This window comes from Phyllobates terribilis, unplaced genomic scaffold, assembly GCF_046119375.1.
Source record: "Phyllobates terribilis strain yellow unplaced genomic scaffold, ASM4611937v1 Scaffold_183__1_contigs__length_3771566, whole genome shotgun sequence".
NCBI lineage: Eukaryota > Metazoa > Chordata > Amphibia > Anura > Dendrobatidae > Phyllobates > Phyllobates terribilis.
Genome location: NW_027362943.1, coordinates 733,086 through 747,980, shown reverse-complemented (window position 1 = coordinate 747,980; position 14,895 = coordinate 733,086). Strand labels below are relative to the sequence as shown.

At 44.6% G+C, this 14,895-nt stretch overlaps 1 protein-coding gene across 1 annotated transcript in view; it reads left to right on the top strand.

The window, feature by feature from the left end:
• The window catches only part of LOC141212743 (uncharacterized), a 40,727-nt gene extending 26,112 nt beyond the window's left edge, over positions 1-14,615 (top strand). Inside the window, exons 5-7 of the mRNA XM_073665052.1 lie at positions 6,310-6,407; positions 6,605-6,695; positions 9,735-14,615. Coding sequence (XP_073521153.1) covers positions 6,310-6,407; positions 6,605-6,695; positions 9,735-11,848 — 2,303 coding nt within the window. The 3' untranslated portion in view covers positions 11,849-14,615. The remainder of the gene's footprint in view (positions 1-6,309; positions 6,408-6,604; positions 6,696-9,734) is intronic.
• Positions 14,616-14,895: the final 280 nt, after the last annotated feature.

The window sequence follows — 14,895 nt, the reverse complement described above, 5'->3', positions numbered from 1 at the left end:
GTGATTCCGACTCAGACAAGGAAACTGAAGGGTCCCTGATCCCAATTCCCCCTAGCAATAGAGCGCTAGTTGAGGACGTAATCTCGTCCATCCATCAGGTGCTGGACATTTCTGATCCGCCCCTGGAGGCACCACAACACAAGATTTCCTTTGAAGGAGTTCTGAAGCCGCCTAAGGTCTTCTTTGACCACCCAGAGCTTAAGTCGATCCTTAAAAAGCAGTTCTCACAGCCTGAGAAGAAGTTTACCAATCGGAAATATCTGGAAGCGCGGTACCCCTTCCCACAGGAGACCACCAAGGAATGGACAGATCCACCCAAAGTGGATCCCCCAGTCTCTAGGCTAGCAGCACAGTCACTCCTTTCACTGCCAGATAGCTCAATCCTCAGGGACGCAGCAGACCGGCAGGTAGAACGCATGGCTCGTTCAATTTTCGAGGCTGCAGGGGCCTCCCTGGCTCCCGCGTTCGCTTCAGTTTGGGTTGCCAAGGCCATCCTGGCTTGGGCCCAAAATTTACAAGCTGGCCTCCCAGTATCTGTTCCTGAGCTGTCGGACCAAGCGGTTCAAATAGCAGTTGTAGCTGATTACATGCTTCATGCAGCTCTGGATTATGCAAGGGGTGCAGCGGGGATAGCATCAAACGACATCACGATTCGGCGTATCCTCTGGCTGCGGGAATGGAAAGCAGACGCAGCCTCAAAGAAGTCCTTTACGCACCTCCCGTACTGCAGTGGTCGACTTTTTGGTGATCAGTTGGACACGATGATATCCAACGCCACCAGGGGTAAGAGTACCTCTCCTCCCCCAACTGAAACCCAAACGCACTTACAATAAGCATAACCAAACTTGATTCCGATCCTTTCGGAACTCTTCTGGCTGGTCCGCCTCACGGCCAGCACAAAATAGCAACCGCCTCCCACGCAGGGACAACTCGTGGCTGACGCAAAAGTCGGACAAGACCTGGCAGTCAAAAGCAGGCCAGTCAAAGTCCAAAGGAGGAAAACCTCAGACCTTCTCCTCATCATGACTCACTGACGCTGAAAGACACCCCACCTGTAGGTGGCTGACTTTTGCTCTTTCATCAAGTATGGCTGCCTATTACAGAAGACAGGTGGGTCAGGGAACTAGTGTCTTCGGGATACAAGATAGAGTTCACTTCCAACCCACCAAACAGACTCTTTATTTCTGTTCCCCCAAAACCGCCACACAAGGCTCGTGCCTTCCGCCAAGCGGTCTTCTCTCTTCTTCAAGCAGGAGTCATAGTACCAGTCCCCGCGGCCGAGCGCTTCCGAGGGTTCTACTCCAATTTATTCGTAGTCCCCAATAAAGGAGGCGGTGTACGGCCCATACTGAACCTAAAGCAGCTCAACAAATATGTACGGGTACGTCACTTCCGCATGAAGTCCCTTCGGTCCATCATTGCGTCTATGGAAAAGGGAGAATTTCTCGCTTCCATAGACATACAAGACGCATACCTGCATATACCAATTGCACCTGCCCATCAGAGAGTTCTCAAGTTCGCAATCGACCAGGACCACTACCAGTTCGTGGCTCTCCCATTCGGACTCGCCACGGCTCCCATAGTGTTTACCAAAGTCATGGCAGCCACCATGGACGTCCTGCACTCCAGAGGCATAGTAGTCATTCCATACCTGGACGATCTCCTTATCAAGGCTTCCACCTTCAAGGACTGCGAGCTCAGTGTCTCAATCACAATGGACACTCTGAGTCGCCTGGGCTGGTTAGTCAACCTACAAAAGTCATCACCAACCCCGAGTCAGTCTCTGACCTTCCTGGGAATGCTATTCAACACCTTCAGGGGTCTAGTGCTCCTTCCCAAGGACAAGGCACTGCCTCTGTGTCTAGGAGTTCGCACCCTCCTCAGCAAACCCCCTTGATCTCTCCGGTTTGCCATGAGAGTCCTTAGCAGGATGGTGGCGGCAATAGAAGCGGTCCCATTTGCCCAGCTTCACCTCAGGCCTCTCCAACTAGCCATCCTCAAGTCATGGGACAGGAACCCTCTTTCTCTTGACAGGGAGTTCCAGCTGACGTCGTCAACCAAGAGGTCCCTCCACTGGTGGCTCAACCCAACCTCACTAACAAAGGGGAAATCCTTTCTCACTGGTCAATGGAAGGTTCTGACCACCGACGCGAGCCTGACGGGTTGGGGTGCGGTACTCCTACACCACAGAGCACAGGGCAAGTAGTCCCCAGTGGAAGCGACCATGCCCATCAACATCTTGGAAATTCGTGCCATCCTCCTGGCATTGAGAGCCTTCCATCACTTACTGGCAGCCTCTCACATCAGAATACAGTCGGACAACGGCACGGCTGTGGCATATGTGAATCACCAAGGGGGGACCCGCAGTGCCCAGGCGATGCGAGAAGTGACACACATTCTCCACTGGGTGGAAGACACAGGTTCAGTTCTCTCTGCGGTCCACATTCCGGGTGTGGACAACTGGGAAGCAGACTTCCTCAGCCGGCAAGGAATGGACTCGGGAGAGTGGTCTCTCCATCCCGAAGTTTTTTGACAGATCTGCCATCGCTGGGGGACTCCGGACGTGGACCTAATGGCATCCCACTTCAATGCCAAGGTCTCCAACTTCATGGCCAGAACACACGACCCGCAGGCGCTAGGAGCGGACGCCCTGGTCCAGGACTGGACCCAGTTCCAGTTCCTGTACATTTTTCCACCTCTTCCCCTGATATCCAGAGTGGTGAGGAAGATCAAGTAAAAGGGAGTTCCAACCATCCTAATCACACCGGACTGGCTCAGACGTACATGGTACACTGACATTGTACAGCTCACAGCAGATGTCCCCTGGCGTCTCCCCGACCACCCCGATCTTCTGTCACAAGGCCCGTTCTACCACCAGAACTCAGGGGCCCTCAATTTGACGGCGTGGCCATTGAGACCTGGGTTCTAACCCAGTCAGGGTTCTCGCCGGACGTCATTGGAACCATGTTCAGGGCACGGAAGCCAACCTCTGCTAAGATTTATTACTGTACCTGGAAAGCCTTCTTTACCTGTTGCGAATCTCTAGTGGCCAGATCCCATTCCCTTATTCCCTCCCCAGGGTACTTGGGTTTCTCCAATCGGGTCTGGAGGCCAGACTGTCCCTGGCCTCCCTTAAGAGCCAGGTGTCAGCTCTCTCAGTGCTTTTTCAGAGGTGCATCGCTAACAAGCCGCAAGTAAGGACATTTCTTCTGGGGGTTTCCTGATTGGTTCCCCCCTACAGACGACCACTAGAAACGTGGGACCTCAACCTGGTGCTGACAGCATTGCAGGAAACACCCTTTGAACCCCATAGGGAAGTCCCACTCCGCCTTCTATCCCAGAAAGTGGTTTTCCTGGTGGCAATCACCTCGCTACGCAGGGTGTCTGAACTGACAGCACTCTCCAGCAGACGGCCTCCCTGGCTTTTCACCAGGACAAGGTAGTCCTCCGTACGGTCCCATCCTTCCTCCCGAAGGTTGTGTCCAACTTCCACCTCAATGAGGAAATTTCACTGCCATCCTTCTGTCCGGTCCCGGTTCATAGAGTGGAGAAGGCTCTGCATACGCTTGACCTTGTCAGGGCATTGCGTATCTATGTGTCTAGGACTGCGCCCTTCTGGAAGTCTGATTCTCTTTTCCTTCTTCTGGAAGGCGGCAGCAAGGGTCTGCCAGCTTCCAAAGCTACCCTTGGCAGGTGGATCAAATCCACCATACAAGAGGTCTACCGCCTCAAAAATTTTCCTCTTCCAGCTGGTATTATGGCACACGTGCGGTAGGGGCCTCCTGGGCCATTTGGCACCAGGCTTCAGCACAACAAGTGTGTAAGGCAGCCACCTGGACTAGCCTACACATGTTTAACAAACACTACAGGGTTCATACCCAGTCCTCAGTAGACGCGAGCCTGGGCAGACGTGTTCTGCAGGCGGCGACCGTCTACACAATATTCGTCCATTGCTTCCCACCCAGGGATTGCTTTGGGACGTCCCAAGCTCCTGTGTCCCCCAATGAGGCGACAGAGTAAAGGAGATTTTTGTGTACTTACCGTAAAATCTCTTTGTCTTAGCCTCTAATTGGGGGACACAGCTCCCACCCTGTTGTCCGTTCTGGGCCGTTGTTATGTTGAGTTCTCATATTGTTTTTCCTTTGAGCTCGTACATAGTTGCCTTCTTATAGGCATGGTTATGTTATCCATGTTACGTTCCTCCTACTGCTTTTGCACAAACTGGAGAAGGCTGATGCCGTCCAGGGGTGTATACTGCAGAGGAGGAGCCACGCTTAATCTTTTTCAGATTATACATAGTGGACAGCAGCATAACACCCAAGGTCCTGTGTCCCCCAATTAGAGGCTAAGAGAAAGAGATTTTACGGTGAGTACACAAAAATCTCTTTTTTACATAAAGTACATTTTTACGGAGAGTTTAAGTAAAAATATTCAACAATATAAATTTTAAGGATATGTTACTCATAAATAATTATTGGTTTTATTCTTGGCAGATGACTGTACTAGGACATCAGAGGGACAGCTGACATCTTCAATTTTTAAATCAGATGATCTTGAGATCACACAAGATACAATTGAAGTGAATGCCATTACTCCAGATATACCATCATCCCTTCACAGCAAAGATCTGTCATCTGATCATTTGAAACAGGTTCTGTCTTCTGATTCATTACCGACTACTAAGGAAAATCAAAGTCACAAAATAAGCATTAAAGAACAAACTGCTCCTAAAGCAAAGAAGCCATTTTCACGTTCAGAATATGGAAATAGTTTTTCCCTCGAAAAGTTTTTTCTTAAATATCAAAGCATTCACACCGCAGAAAATAGATTTTTTTGTTTCAAGTGTGGGAAATTTTTTAACCAGAAATCAAATCTTGTTAATCACCAGAGAAGTCACACAGAGGAGAAGCCATTTTCTTGTTCTGAAAGTGGAAAATGTTTTACAGAGAAATCAAGTTTTATCAGACATCAGAGAACTCACACAGGGGAGAAGCCTTATTCTTGTTCAGAATGTGGGAAATGTTTTAGCCGGAAATCAGGTTTGGTTGAGCACAAGAGAACTCACACAGGGGAGATGCCTTTTTTCTGTTAAGACATGAGATCTAACTTGATAGAAGATTACAGTCTAGGGAAGACTGGAAACATTCATATAGACGGCCGGTGGAGATGTAGTCAGTGATGAACTCTGGCTAAATATGTTTCAAGAGCCGTAGTAGAAGATGAAGATGTTGTCCTCTTCATGAAGTAGTTATTTCTCATGTCACATGAAAATATCTCCTGCAGTATTGCTAATGCCGATTGCAGTGTCGGTAAATAAGACGAGAATTAGCTTTATGGAAGATGAGTCTTTGAGAAACGTGTTCAGCTACAGACTCCAAGGAAGGAACTGCTTGCTGTCTGTGGCCTAAAATATATAGGTTTTATTACTAGATGTAAAGAAGAAAACTAAATACTGTAAAATAATATATGTCCTCATATGTTTCCCCTTATTATCTCCAGTAATTGTATTATTACCCAGGATTTTTATGATGTTACATCAGCTCATCATCTTCTCATTCAGGTCCGTACAATATCAGATCATCTCAGTGAAGATCTTCTATTTAAGAGAATTTTCCTTATGGACCCATCAAAGATGGATATGAATAGAGACAAGATGGCAGAGAGGATATTACACCTCACCCTAGAAATCCTCTTCCGTCTTACTGGAGAGGTGAGAGATTCTGATGACGTCACATTACATCATTCTTATCTATGGGAATAACAGATGGACAGAACTGGAGAGGTGAGGACTCTGGAAATGTCTGTAGTGAGATTTATTTATACGTCTCTCCATAACCAGGATTACACAGTAGTGAAGAAGACCTCTAGTGAGCGCTGTCAGGTCCATGTGTCTGAGGGATGGGAAAGACCCCTGAGCCCAATCACAGGGCCTCCATCTCACCCCTTCATACATGAGGACATCAATGACCAGAAGATCATAGAACTCACCTACAAGATGATTGAGCTGCTGACTGGAGAGGTGACACTGCTGGGAATGCTGGGACATTATACAATACCGCTATGAAAGGATCGGGGGGATGACTGTATCATTGTATGTGTCAGGTTCCTATAAGATGTCAGGATGTCACTGTCTATTTCTCCATGGAGGAGTGGGAGTATTTAGAAGGACACAAAGATTTGTACAAAGACGTCATGATGAAGGTTCCCCAGCCCCTCACATCACCAGGTAATAGACAGGACTAAATACACACGGCCTATAATTATCTGTATGTAAAGAATGAATTCAGTCCCTGTATGTGTTTCCTCCAGATCTATCCAGTAAGAGGACAACACCAGAGAGATGTCCCCGTCCTCTTCTTCCACATGACTGTAAACAAGAAGATCCCAATGTTCCTCAGGATCATCAGGTAGATGGAGAGAAGGTGTCATGAGATCTCCCCTATGATGTGTAGACGACTGTGAAGGTCTTGTGTTCAGTCTTGTTTTATCCACCAGTATTATATGTTTTCTACTTGTGTAATGAGAACGGTGGAGATGGCAGGATTAGAGCTGATCATAGATGTGACTTCTCATCTGTTTGTGACTTTTACAATATTTGTTTCAGGGTGAAGATCTGACCCATATTAATACTACAGAGACATATGTGAGGGGTAATGAGTGGTGTAAAGAGGAGATTCCTACATTTGACTACCCAGGTGAGTAGTAACCACTAAATGCAGAGACGTCACAGATTCTTCTCAGTCACCGGCTGTGGCTGCTTTATCGGTGGTGTAGTCCAGCCGTATCACAATCGTGTGATCACCATTTTGCCTCTAGACCACAACATTCTCCTCCATCCAAAAATATTCAAATGATTTTGGGCATTTAAAACCCTTTTCCATAGAACTTACAACCTGGAGGATCCACCTACTCCCTGTGATTAGGAGACGTTACCTGCCCAGATCTGTAAATCACAAAGCCAGAAAATCACTTGAAGAAAAATATTATGACGAAAGCGGAGGGTAATGATGCTGTTGGCTTGCTAGGGCCCTGATATCTTATTGGTTGAATCTACCTTCTCTGCCTTCTGTGCTGCTGAATGTGCTCATATGGTCCCTACAAGACCAGGTCCAGTCTTTCTGGCCAAACTTCACTTTTATGATCGACAACATTAAATGTGCAGTAAGGGCCAAGTGTGAATTTCTGTACAATAACAGCAGAGTCTCCCTTTATTCTGACTTTTCAATTTCTTTTAAAACTGACTAACTTCAAACAGAACTGTGATAAACTAAACAAAAATAGCATTACACCTGTGCCATGATATATCTCTAAGCTAAATTTAAGACGCCTCATCTCTGCACTATTATAAAAAGTTCTCTTTGAACATCTGATATTTCTTCTTGAAACTCATCTGACAGAAAATATTGGTCCTTACGATGGTTTAGATTGCCAAGAGCCACCGAGCCCCATACTCTAATTACCACAGAGAGGTTTCACCACTAGTTACTCACTACTCACTGATGGAGACTGTTGAGTTTGATCATTTCAGTAGATGTGTTATTGTCTATGCTCACAGTTTTGACTACAGTAGTTAGTGCCCAAAATACTCTGATTTAACCCCTTCCTGCAGCCAGTTTTGTGTTCCTATCTGGACCCATTTTTAAAATCTGACGTGTGTCACTTTATGTGGTGATAACTTTGGAATTCTTCACAAAGGATAATAGGAAACAAATGGACCTTACAAATTATTTTCCAACTTCTCTTGAATCTGACAGTCCCCTATATACAGTTGTACACTGCTGTCTGGGCACATGGCAGGTTAAGAAGGGAAGGAGCGACATTTAGCTATTTGAATGCAGATTTTGCTGGGATAGTGTGCAGATACAATGTATTGGGGACACTGTTCATTGTCACCTGGCAGCTCAAAAGATGGCCACCACAAACAGGCTTGGCACTATCTACTCCATTTTCCAGATCCCAGGGTTTGCCTTGCTCATCATCCTTTAACCCCTCTACATGTATTTGGACTTAGACAGAGACCCCCTAAGATTGGGCCACAGTGTTACCTGTTGTTCTGTGGTGTGAGATGGCAAGAAAAATAGTCAGATAGCCGGGTCAGAACATGGAGGTCAGAGAAAATACAAAATCACACAAAAGTAGTTAGTAAACGGGCCGAGGTCACAACAGGACACAAATACACAAGCCGGGAGCTGAGCACAGAGGACTGAACCAGAGGAGAACAAGGCTGTATCTGGCAGCTTCCGGCAATATGCTTCCAGCTTTAGTAGGGTGTGGTGCTTTCCAGTTGGCTGAAGCAGGGAGCAGATTACTCCAGCTGGACAGCACACACACCCAAACTGCCAGACTGGATGGTACTACTGGTCCCAGGCACCCTAATCTTAGTGGCTGGACAGAGCCTGCGCCGCCCAGAGCTTCTGATTCTGACGTCTCCTCCATCACCAGCGCCGCCTGCCGGATGAATAAGACGGCTCTTGGTGAGAGAAGCAGACGTCGCAGGAGCAGATCCCAGAGGAGATGGGACCCACCATTTGCAGAAGCCCTAATGTGACCAAATTGCAGAAAACCAGAGCAGTAGAAATCCCCATAAAGTGACTCCATTTTGGAAATTATAACCCTCAGTGAAATAATCTATAGGAGTAGTGACTATTTTGACTCCACAGGCGCTTTCCGGAAATTAGCACGCAGTGGATGATGGAGAGTGAAAATTACAAATATATAATTTCATTACCCAACACATTGTGCCCAGATTGTGATCCAGGAGACACACACCATCAATTAAGTGGGTTCTTCTCACTATAGTAATGTCAAATACATGGATGCTGAGTGTGGTTTGGGCGCACTGCAAGGCTCAGAAGCGAGGGGGAGATTTGACTTTGGGAGAGTGGATATTGCTGGATTGGTTTATGGAAGCCATGTTGCTTTTCAAAAGCCTTTGAGCCACTAATAATGTGGAAACCTCTGGTTTTCCATTGACAAATGATGGACCTGAGTGGGGACTTGTTTTTTGTGAGATGAGTAGAAGTTTTTATTGATATTATTTTTGCCTACATAACATTGTTTGGTGGCTTTTTATTCCATATTTGGGAGGCAGAATTAACAAACAGTTGAACACTACGATCCACTGGTTCATCCTATGAGGTTTTCTATTAGACTGTGAACTGTTATTGTCTTTGTGAATAATGACGGCTAACATAGGGCAAAATAAAAAAAAAATCACAGAAAAAGATACAGCCTTACCAACACAAATCATATAACAAATGCACTAGCAGGATGCCGCAGACCCCCATGATAAAGGTGGGGGCAGCGGCAGGTGCAAATTACTGATGGAGCAACCACTCACAAACCTACCAATTCATGGAGGGTGTGGTTGCCTAGTATTAAAGATGCACACAGATGAAGCTTGCATAGGATGCCAGTCACACAGGTAGGTGTGATGCACAGTGTCTGGCTTAGCCTAATGATGCCCATACTATTAGATCAGGAGGGCTGCCCAGCACTATATAAGTGCACCCCACATGGACAGACACCAGTACACCCAACCAACACTAAAATGCTAATGCATTTGTTATCTGATTTGGTGTTGGTAAGGCTGATTTTTCTGTGATGTTTTCTTGGTAAATAATGATACTTTTACATAATGTACATTTTTACGGAGAGTTTAAGTAGAAATATTCAACAATATAAATTTTAAGGATATGTTATTCATAAATAATAATTGGTTTTATTCTTGACAGATGACTGTACCAGGAGATCAGAGGGACAGCTGACATCTTCAATTTTTAAATCAGACGATCTTGAGATCCCACAGGATACAACTGAAGTGAATACCATTACTCCAGATATACCATCATCCCTTCACAGGAAAGATCTGTCATCTGATCATTTGAAACAGGTCCTGTCTTCTGATTCATTACCAACTACTAAGGAAAATCAGAGTCACAAAATAAGCATTAAAAAACAAATTGCTCCTAAAGCAAAAAAGCCATTTTCATGTTCAGAATATGGAAATAGTTTTTCCCTCGAAAAGTCTTTTCTTAAAGATCAAAGCATTCACACAGCAGAGAATACATTTTTTTGTTTCAAGTGTGGGAAATTTTTTAAACAGAAATCAGATCTTGTTAATCACCAGAGAAGTCACAAAGAGGAGAAGCCATTTTCTTGTTCAGAAAGTGGAAAATGTTTTACAGAGAAATCAACTCTTATCAAACATCAGAGAACTCACACAGGGGAGAAGCCTTTTTCATGCTCAGAATGTGGGAAATGTTTTACATTGAAATCAAATTTTATGAGACATCAGAGAACTCACACAGGGGAGAAGCCTTTTTCCTGTTCAGAATGTGGAAAATGTTTTACCGCGAAATCAAGTTTTATCAGACATCAGAGAACTCACACAGGGGAGAAGCCTTTTTCCTGTTCAGAATGTGGAAAATGTTTTAGACGGAAATCAGATTTGGTTGGGCACAAGAGAAATCACACAGGGGAGAAGCCTTTTTCCTGTTCAGAATGTGGGAAATGTTTTAACCAGAAATCAGATTTGGTTAATCACCAGAGAACTCACACAGGGGAGAAGCCTTTTTCCTGTTCAGAATGTGGAAAATGTTTTAGCTGGAAATCAGATTTGGTTAAGCACCAGAGAATTCACACAGGGGAGAAGCCTTTTTCCTGTTCAGAATGTGGAGAATGTTTTAGCTGGAAATCAGGTTTGGTTAAGCACCAGAGAATTCACACAGGGGAGATGCCTTTTTCCTGTTCAGAATGTGGAAAATGTTTTAGCTTGAAAACAGATTTGGTTATACACCAGAGGACTCACACAGGGGAGAAGCCTTTTTTCTGTTCAGAATGTGGAAAATGTTTTAGCTTGAAATCAATTTTGGTTAAGCACCAGAGAACCCACACAGGGGAGAAACCTTTTTCCTGTTCAGAATGTGGGAAATGTTTTAGCTGGAAATCAATTTTGGTTAAGCACAAGAGAATTCACACAGGGGAGAAACCTTTTTCCTGTTCAGAATGTGGGAAATGTTTTATCCAGAAATCAGTTTTGGTTACGCACAAGAGAACTCACACAGAGGAGAAGCCTTTTTCCTGTTCAGAATGTGGAAAATGTTTTGTCTGGAAATCAGATTTGGTTAAGCACAAGAGAACTCACACAGGGGAGAAGCCTTTTTCCTGTTCAGAATGTGGCAAATGTTTTAAAGATAAATCAGATTTGGTTAAGCACCAGAGAATTCACACAGGGGAGATGCCTTTTTCCTGTTCAGAATGTGGAAAATGTTTTAGCCGGAAAACAGATTTGGTTATACACCAGAGGACTCACACAGGGGAGAAGCCTTTTTTCTGTTCAGAATGTGGAAAATGTTTTAGCTTGAAATCAATTTTGGTTAAGCACCAGAGAACCCACACAGGGGAGAAACCTTTTTCCTGTTCAGAATGTGGGAAATGTTTTAGCTGGAAATCAATTTTGGTTAAGCACAAGAGAATTCACACAGGGGAGAAACCTTTTTCCTGTTCAGAATGTGGGAAATGTTTTATCCAGCAATCAGTTTTGGTTAATCACCAGAGAACTCACACAGGGGAGAAGCCTTTTTCCTGTTCAGAATGTGGAAAATGTTTTAGCTGGAAATCAGATTTGGTTAAGCACAAGAGAACTCACACAGGGGAGAAGCCTTTTTCCTGTTCAGAATGTGGCAAATGTTTTAAAGATAAATCAGATTTGGTTAAGCACCAGAGAACTCACACAGGGGAGAAGCCTTTTTCCTGTTCAGAATGTGGGAAATGTTTTGTGAAGAAATCATCACTTTTTAGTCACCAGAGAACTCACACAGACGAGAAGCCATTTTCATGTTCTTAATGTGGGAAATGTTTTACACGGAAATAAACTCTTAACAAACTTCAGAGAAGTCACACAGGGGAGAAGCCTTTTTCATTTTTAACCGAAAATTGTATCTTCATAAAGGGGTTGTCCACTACTAGGACAACTCCTTCTCATTCCTCATCTTTGGCCTTGTTAAAATAAAAACACTCATACGCACTTCCTGTTCTGGCGCCGTTCCATGGGTGTCACAACTCGCGTTTCCGTAAGGATCACACAAGATTGTTACATCACACAAGATTGTTACATCACACAATCCTGCTCCCAATCAACGCCATCTTTAGACGTATTGAACATCAACAGCAAGGACATGGCCTGGACATAGCACCAAGAGAATGCACACACTGAAAGCACTCTCTTCAGACCGTGTTCTTGTGGGAATTATAAGCAATTTACAGCCTCAAACATGACTTTCGATATGGGAAAGAAAGAAGAGATCAGAGGTTAATCTGAGGTCCTCCACCTCTGTCAGCATGTCTGGTATTCAGCGTTTCTTATGGAAGGTCTTATCTTCCTGCTCTGGAGCCATTACTGCCTCACCTCAGCGTGGAAAAAGAAGCAGTCTTAACCCTCATGATGCCAGACAGCTCCAGCCTGTCAGTCCTGCACCAACTTCTCTCTTAATGTAGGCCTCACAAGAAAACAGCTCCACAAATCTCCATGTACTCTCACCAAAGCACATACTGAGCAGCGCATGCTTCACAGGGACATTTACCCCCCAGCCACAGGTTATTCTGATATGGGGAACAACATAACTTATTTGTATATCAGATTGCGTCTATCCCTACTAAAGAAGATATGGAGCAATATATTCAGAGGCTGGAGACCACATACGATACTGAAATACGTCCCCTCACTTCTATCCTGTCACAGCTTACTGACAAGGTACAGAGATTAGAGGATAATATTGTCCAAGTTAGAGGCCATCATAATGCTCAGAAACTAACACTGGATCTTCACAGCCAGTAAATCAACCACCTGATCAAGAAAATCACAATAATATCTGGATAAGGGGTATACCTGAAAGCATCAATGCACAAGTGATTATGCTTACACTGCGATCATTATTCAATAATATCCTTGGTGATCCTATTGATAAGGAGGTGGAGATTGAAAAAGGCGCACCGTACAATAGGCAATCATGGCCCAGATCCTGAGCATCCAAGGGACATTATCTGTCGCATACATTTTTTCAATGTAAAAGAGGCCATTATGAGGAAAGCAGAGGAGTTGGGTCCTGGTGATTTCAATGGAAATGCATATAATTGCTCACATATCTATCCTGAATGACACTTGCTAAAAGAAGGGTATTGAAACCACTACTTGATGCCATCCGGGAAAATGGCCTGATGTACTCCTGGGGGTACCCATTCCAGCTGTATATTTTCAAAGATCCAAGCAACATGAGACCTATTTGTGATGCCCTGGACATTCCATATACCTGACTGGCCACCTGCTCCACCATTGCCACAGAGAGTTCCAGCACGTCACAGAAGGTGTTCAATGGATCAGGAACTTGATGGTGATGCAGCCAGATGGGAGAGGAACCTGCCAATCTTATGAGCTCCAGAAATGAATCTTGTCTTCCCTGATGAGAGACAGTTTGCAGATGCTTACTTATTTCTTTAAGCATGTAATTAGATATATCTAAATAGAGCATTAGGTGCCACTCTTCCACTATATAGAATGTCTAAGTTCATATAAGATCTTAGACCGGCATATAAGTTGAGTTCACATGATACTACTGTAATATCAGGCTGTATTACATTACTTTATAAACCTATAAGAAGAGCTCGCAATCAAAATTTGAACATCCAAAAAGGAGAGAGAGAGATGTAGTAGAGATAATGCTGATGTATAAAAAACACAGTATTTGTTTTTTACTGTTATATATTACATGTTGTACTTTGTTTAATAAAGATACAGTATTTTGCAATAACAGCTAAATCTTTGGCCGTTATTTATTGAGGGCGATGTTTTTTATACATCAGCATTATCTCTACTACATCTCTCTCTCTCCTTTTTGGATGTTCAAATTTTGTATTACATTACTTGCTTTATATTCCATGGTTCCCCCTAATAGGAATCCTAGAACTGAAAGTTTGACTTGCGCCTGTAAAGACAACCCCCAGTTAGGGACTTGCATTGGGATCTGCTTGTTTCGCAATTTCCTGGTGTTTTGATATATTCATTATCTATACTTCTTAGACACTGAGCGGTAGACGTTACTATCTACCGTCTATACTTCCTCTTTTCTCTTAACCTTTCTCTCTTCCATTCCCCCTTTTTTTCATATAATATGGCACAACTCAAAACTTGTTCATTGAATGTCAGGACTTAATGTTCCAGAGAAAAGAGCTCAAGTGTTTTATCGTAGGCATAAACAGCACGTACATTTTGTATTCAGGAGTCACACTTTAGAGGCGATCATATACTGTACCTCAGATTACTAATAGATATTATTCATCTTGGCGTCCCAGAAAAATGCTGTTTTGAAGTCTAAAGCCCCCGTCTCACATAGCGAGATCGCTGCTGAGTCACGGTTTTGGTGACTCACCAGCGACCTCACCAGCGATGTCGCTATGTGTGACACTTTGCAACGATCAAGCCCCTGCTGTGAGGTCGCTGATCGCTGCAAAGTGTCCTGGACCATTTTTTGGTCGTTGGCCTCCCGCTGGCCAGCACACATCGCTGTGTGTGACCAGCGGGACCAACGATCTGGCTGGTAACCATGGTAAATATCGGGTTACTAGGGGCACGCGCGCACTTAGTAACCCGCTGTTTACCATGGATACCACTCTGCTACGGTGCGCGGAGGCTCCCGCCACCGTAGCAGAGTGGTATCCATGGTAAACAGCGGGTTACTAGGGGCACACGCGCACTTAGTAACCCGATGTTTACCATAGTTACCAGCCTGCTCCTGCTTGCAGCAGGCTGGTAACGGGAGCAGGACATCGTGGAACGATTCTTTCCACGATATCGCTGCTCCCCTCATCGCTGGTGAGCCTGCCTGTTTGACAGCTCAC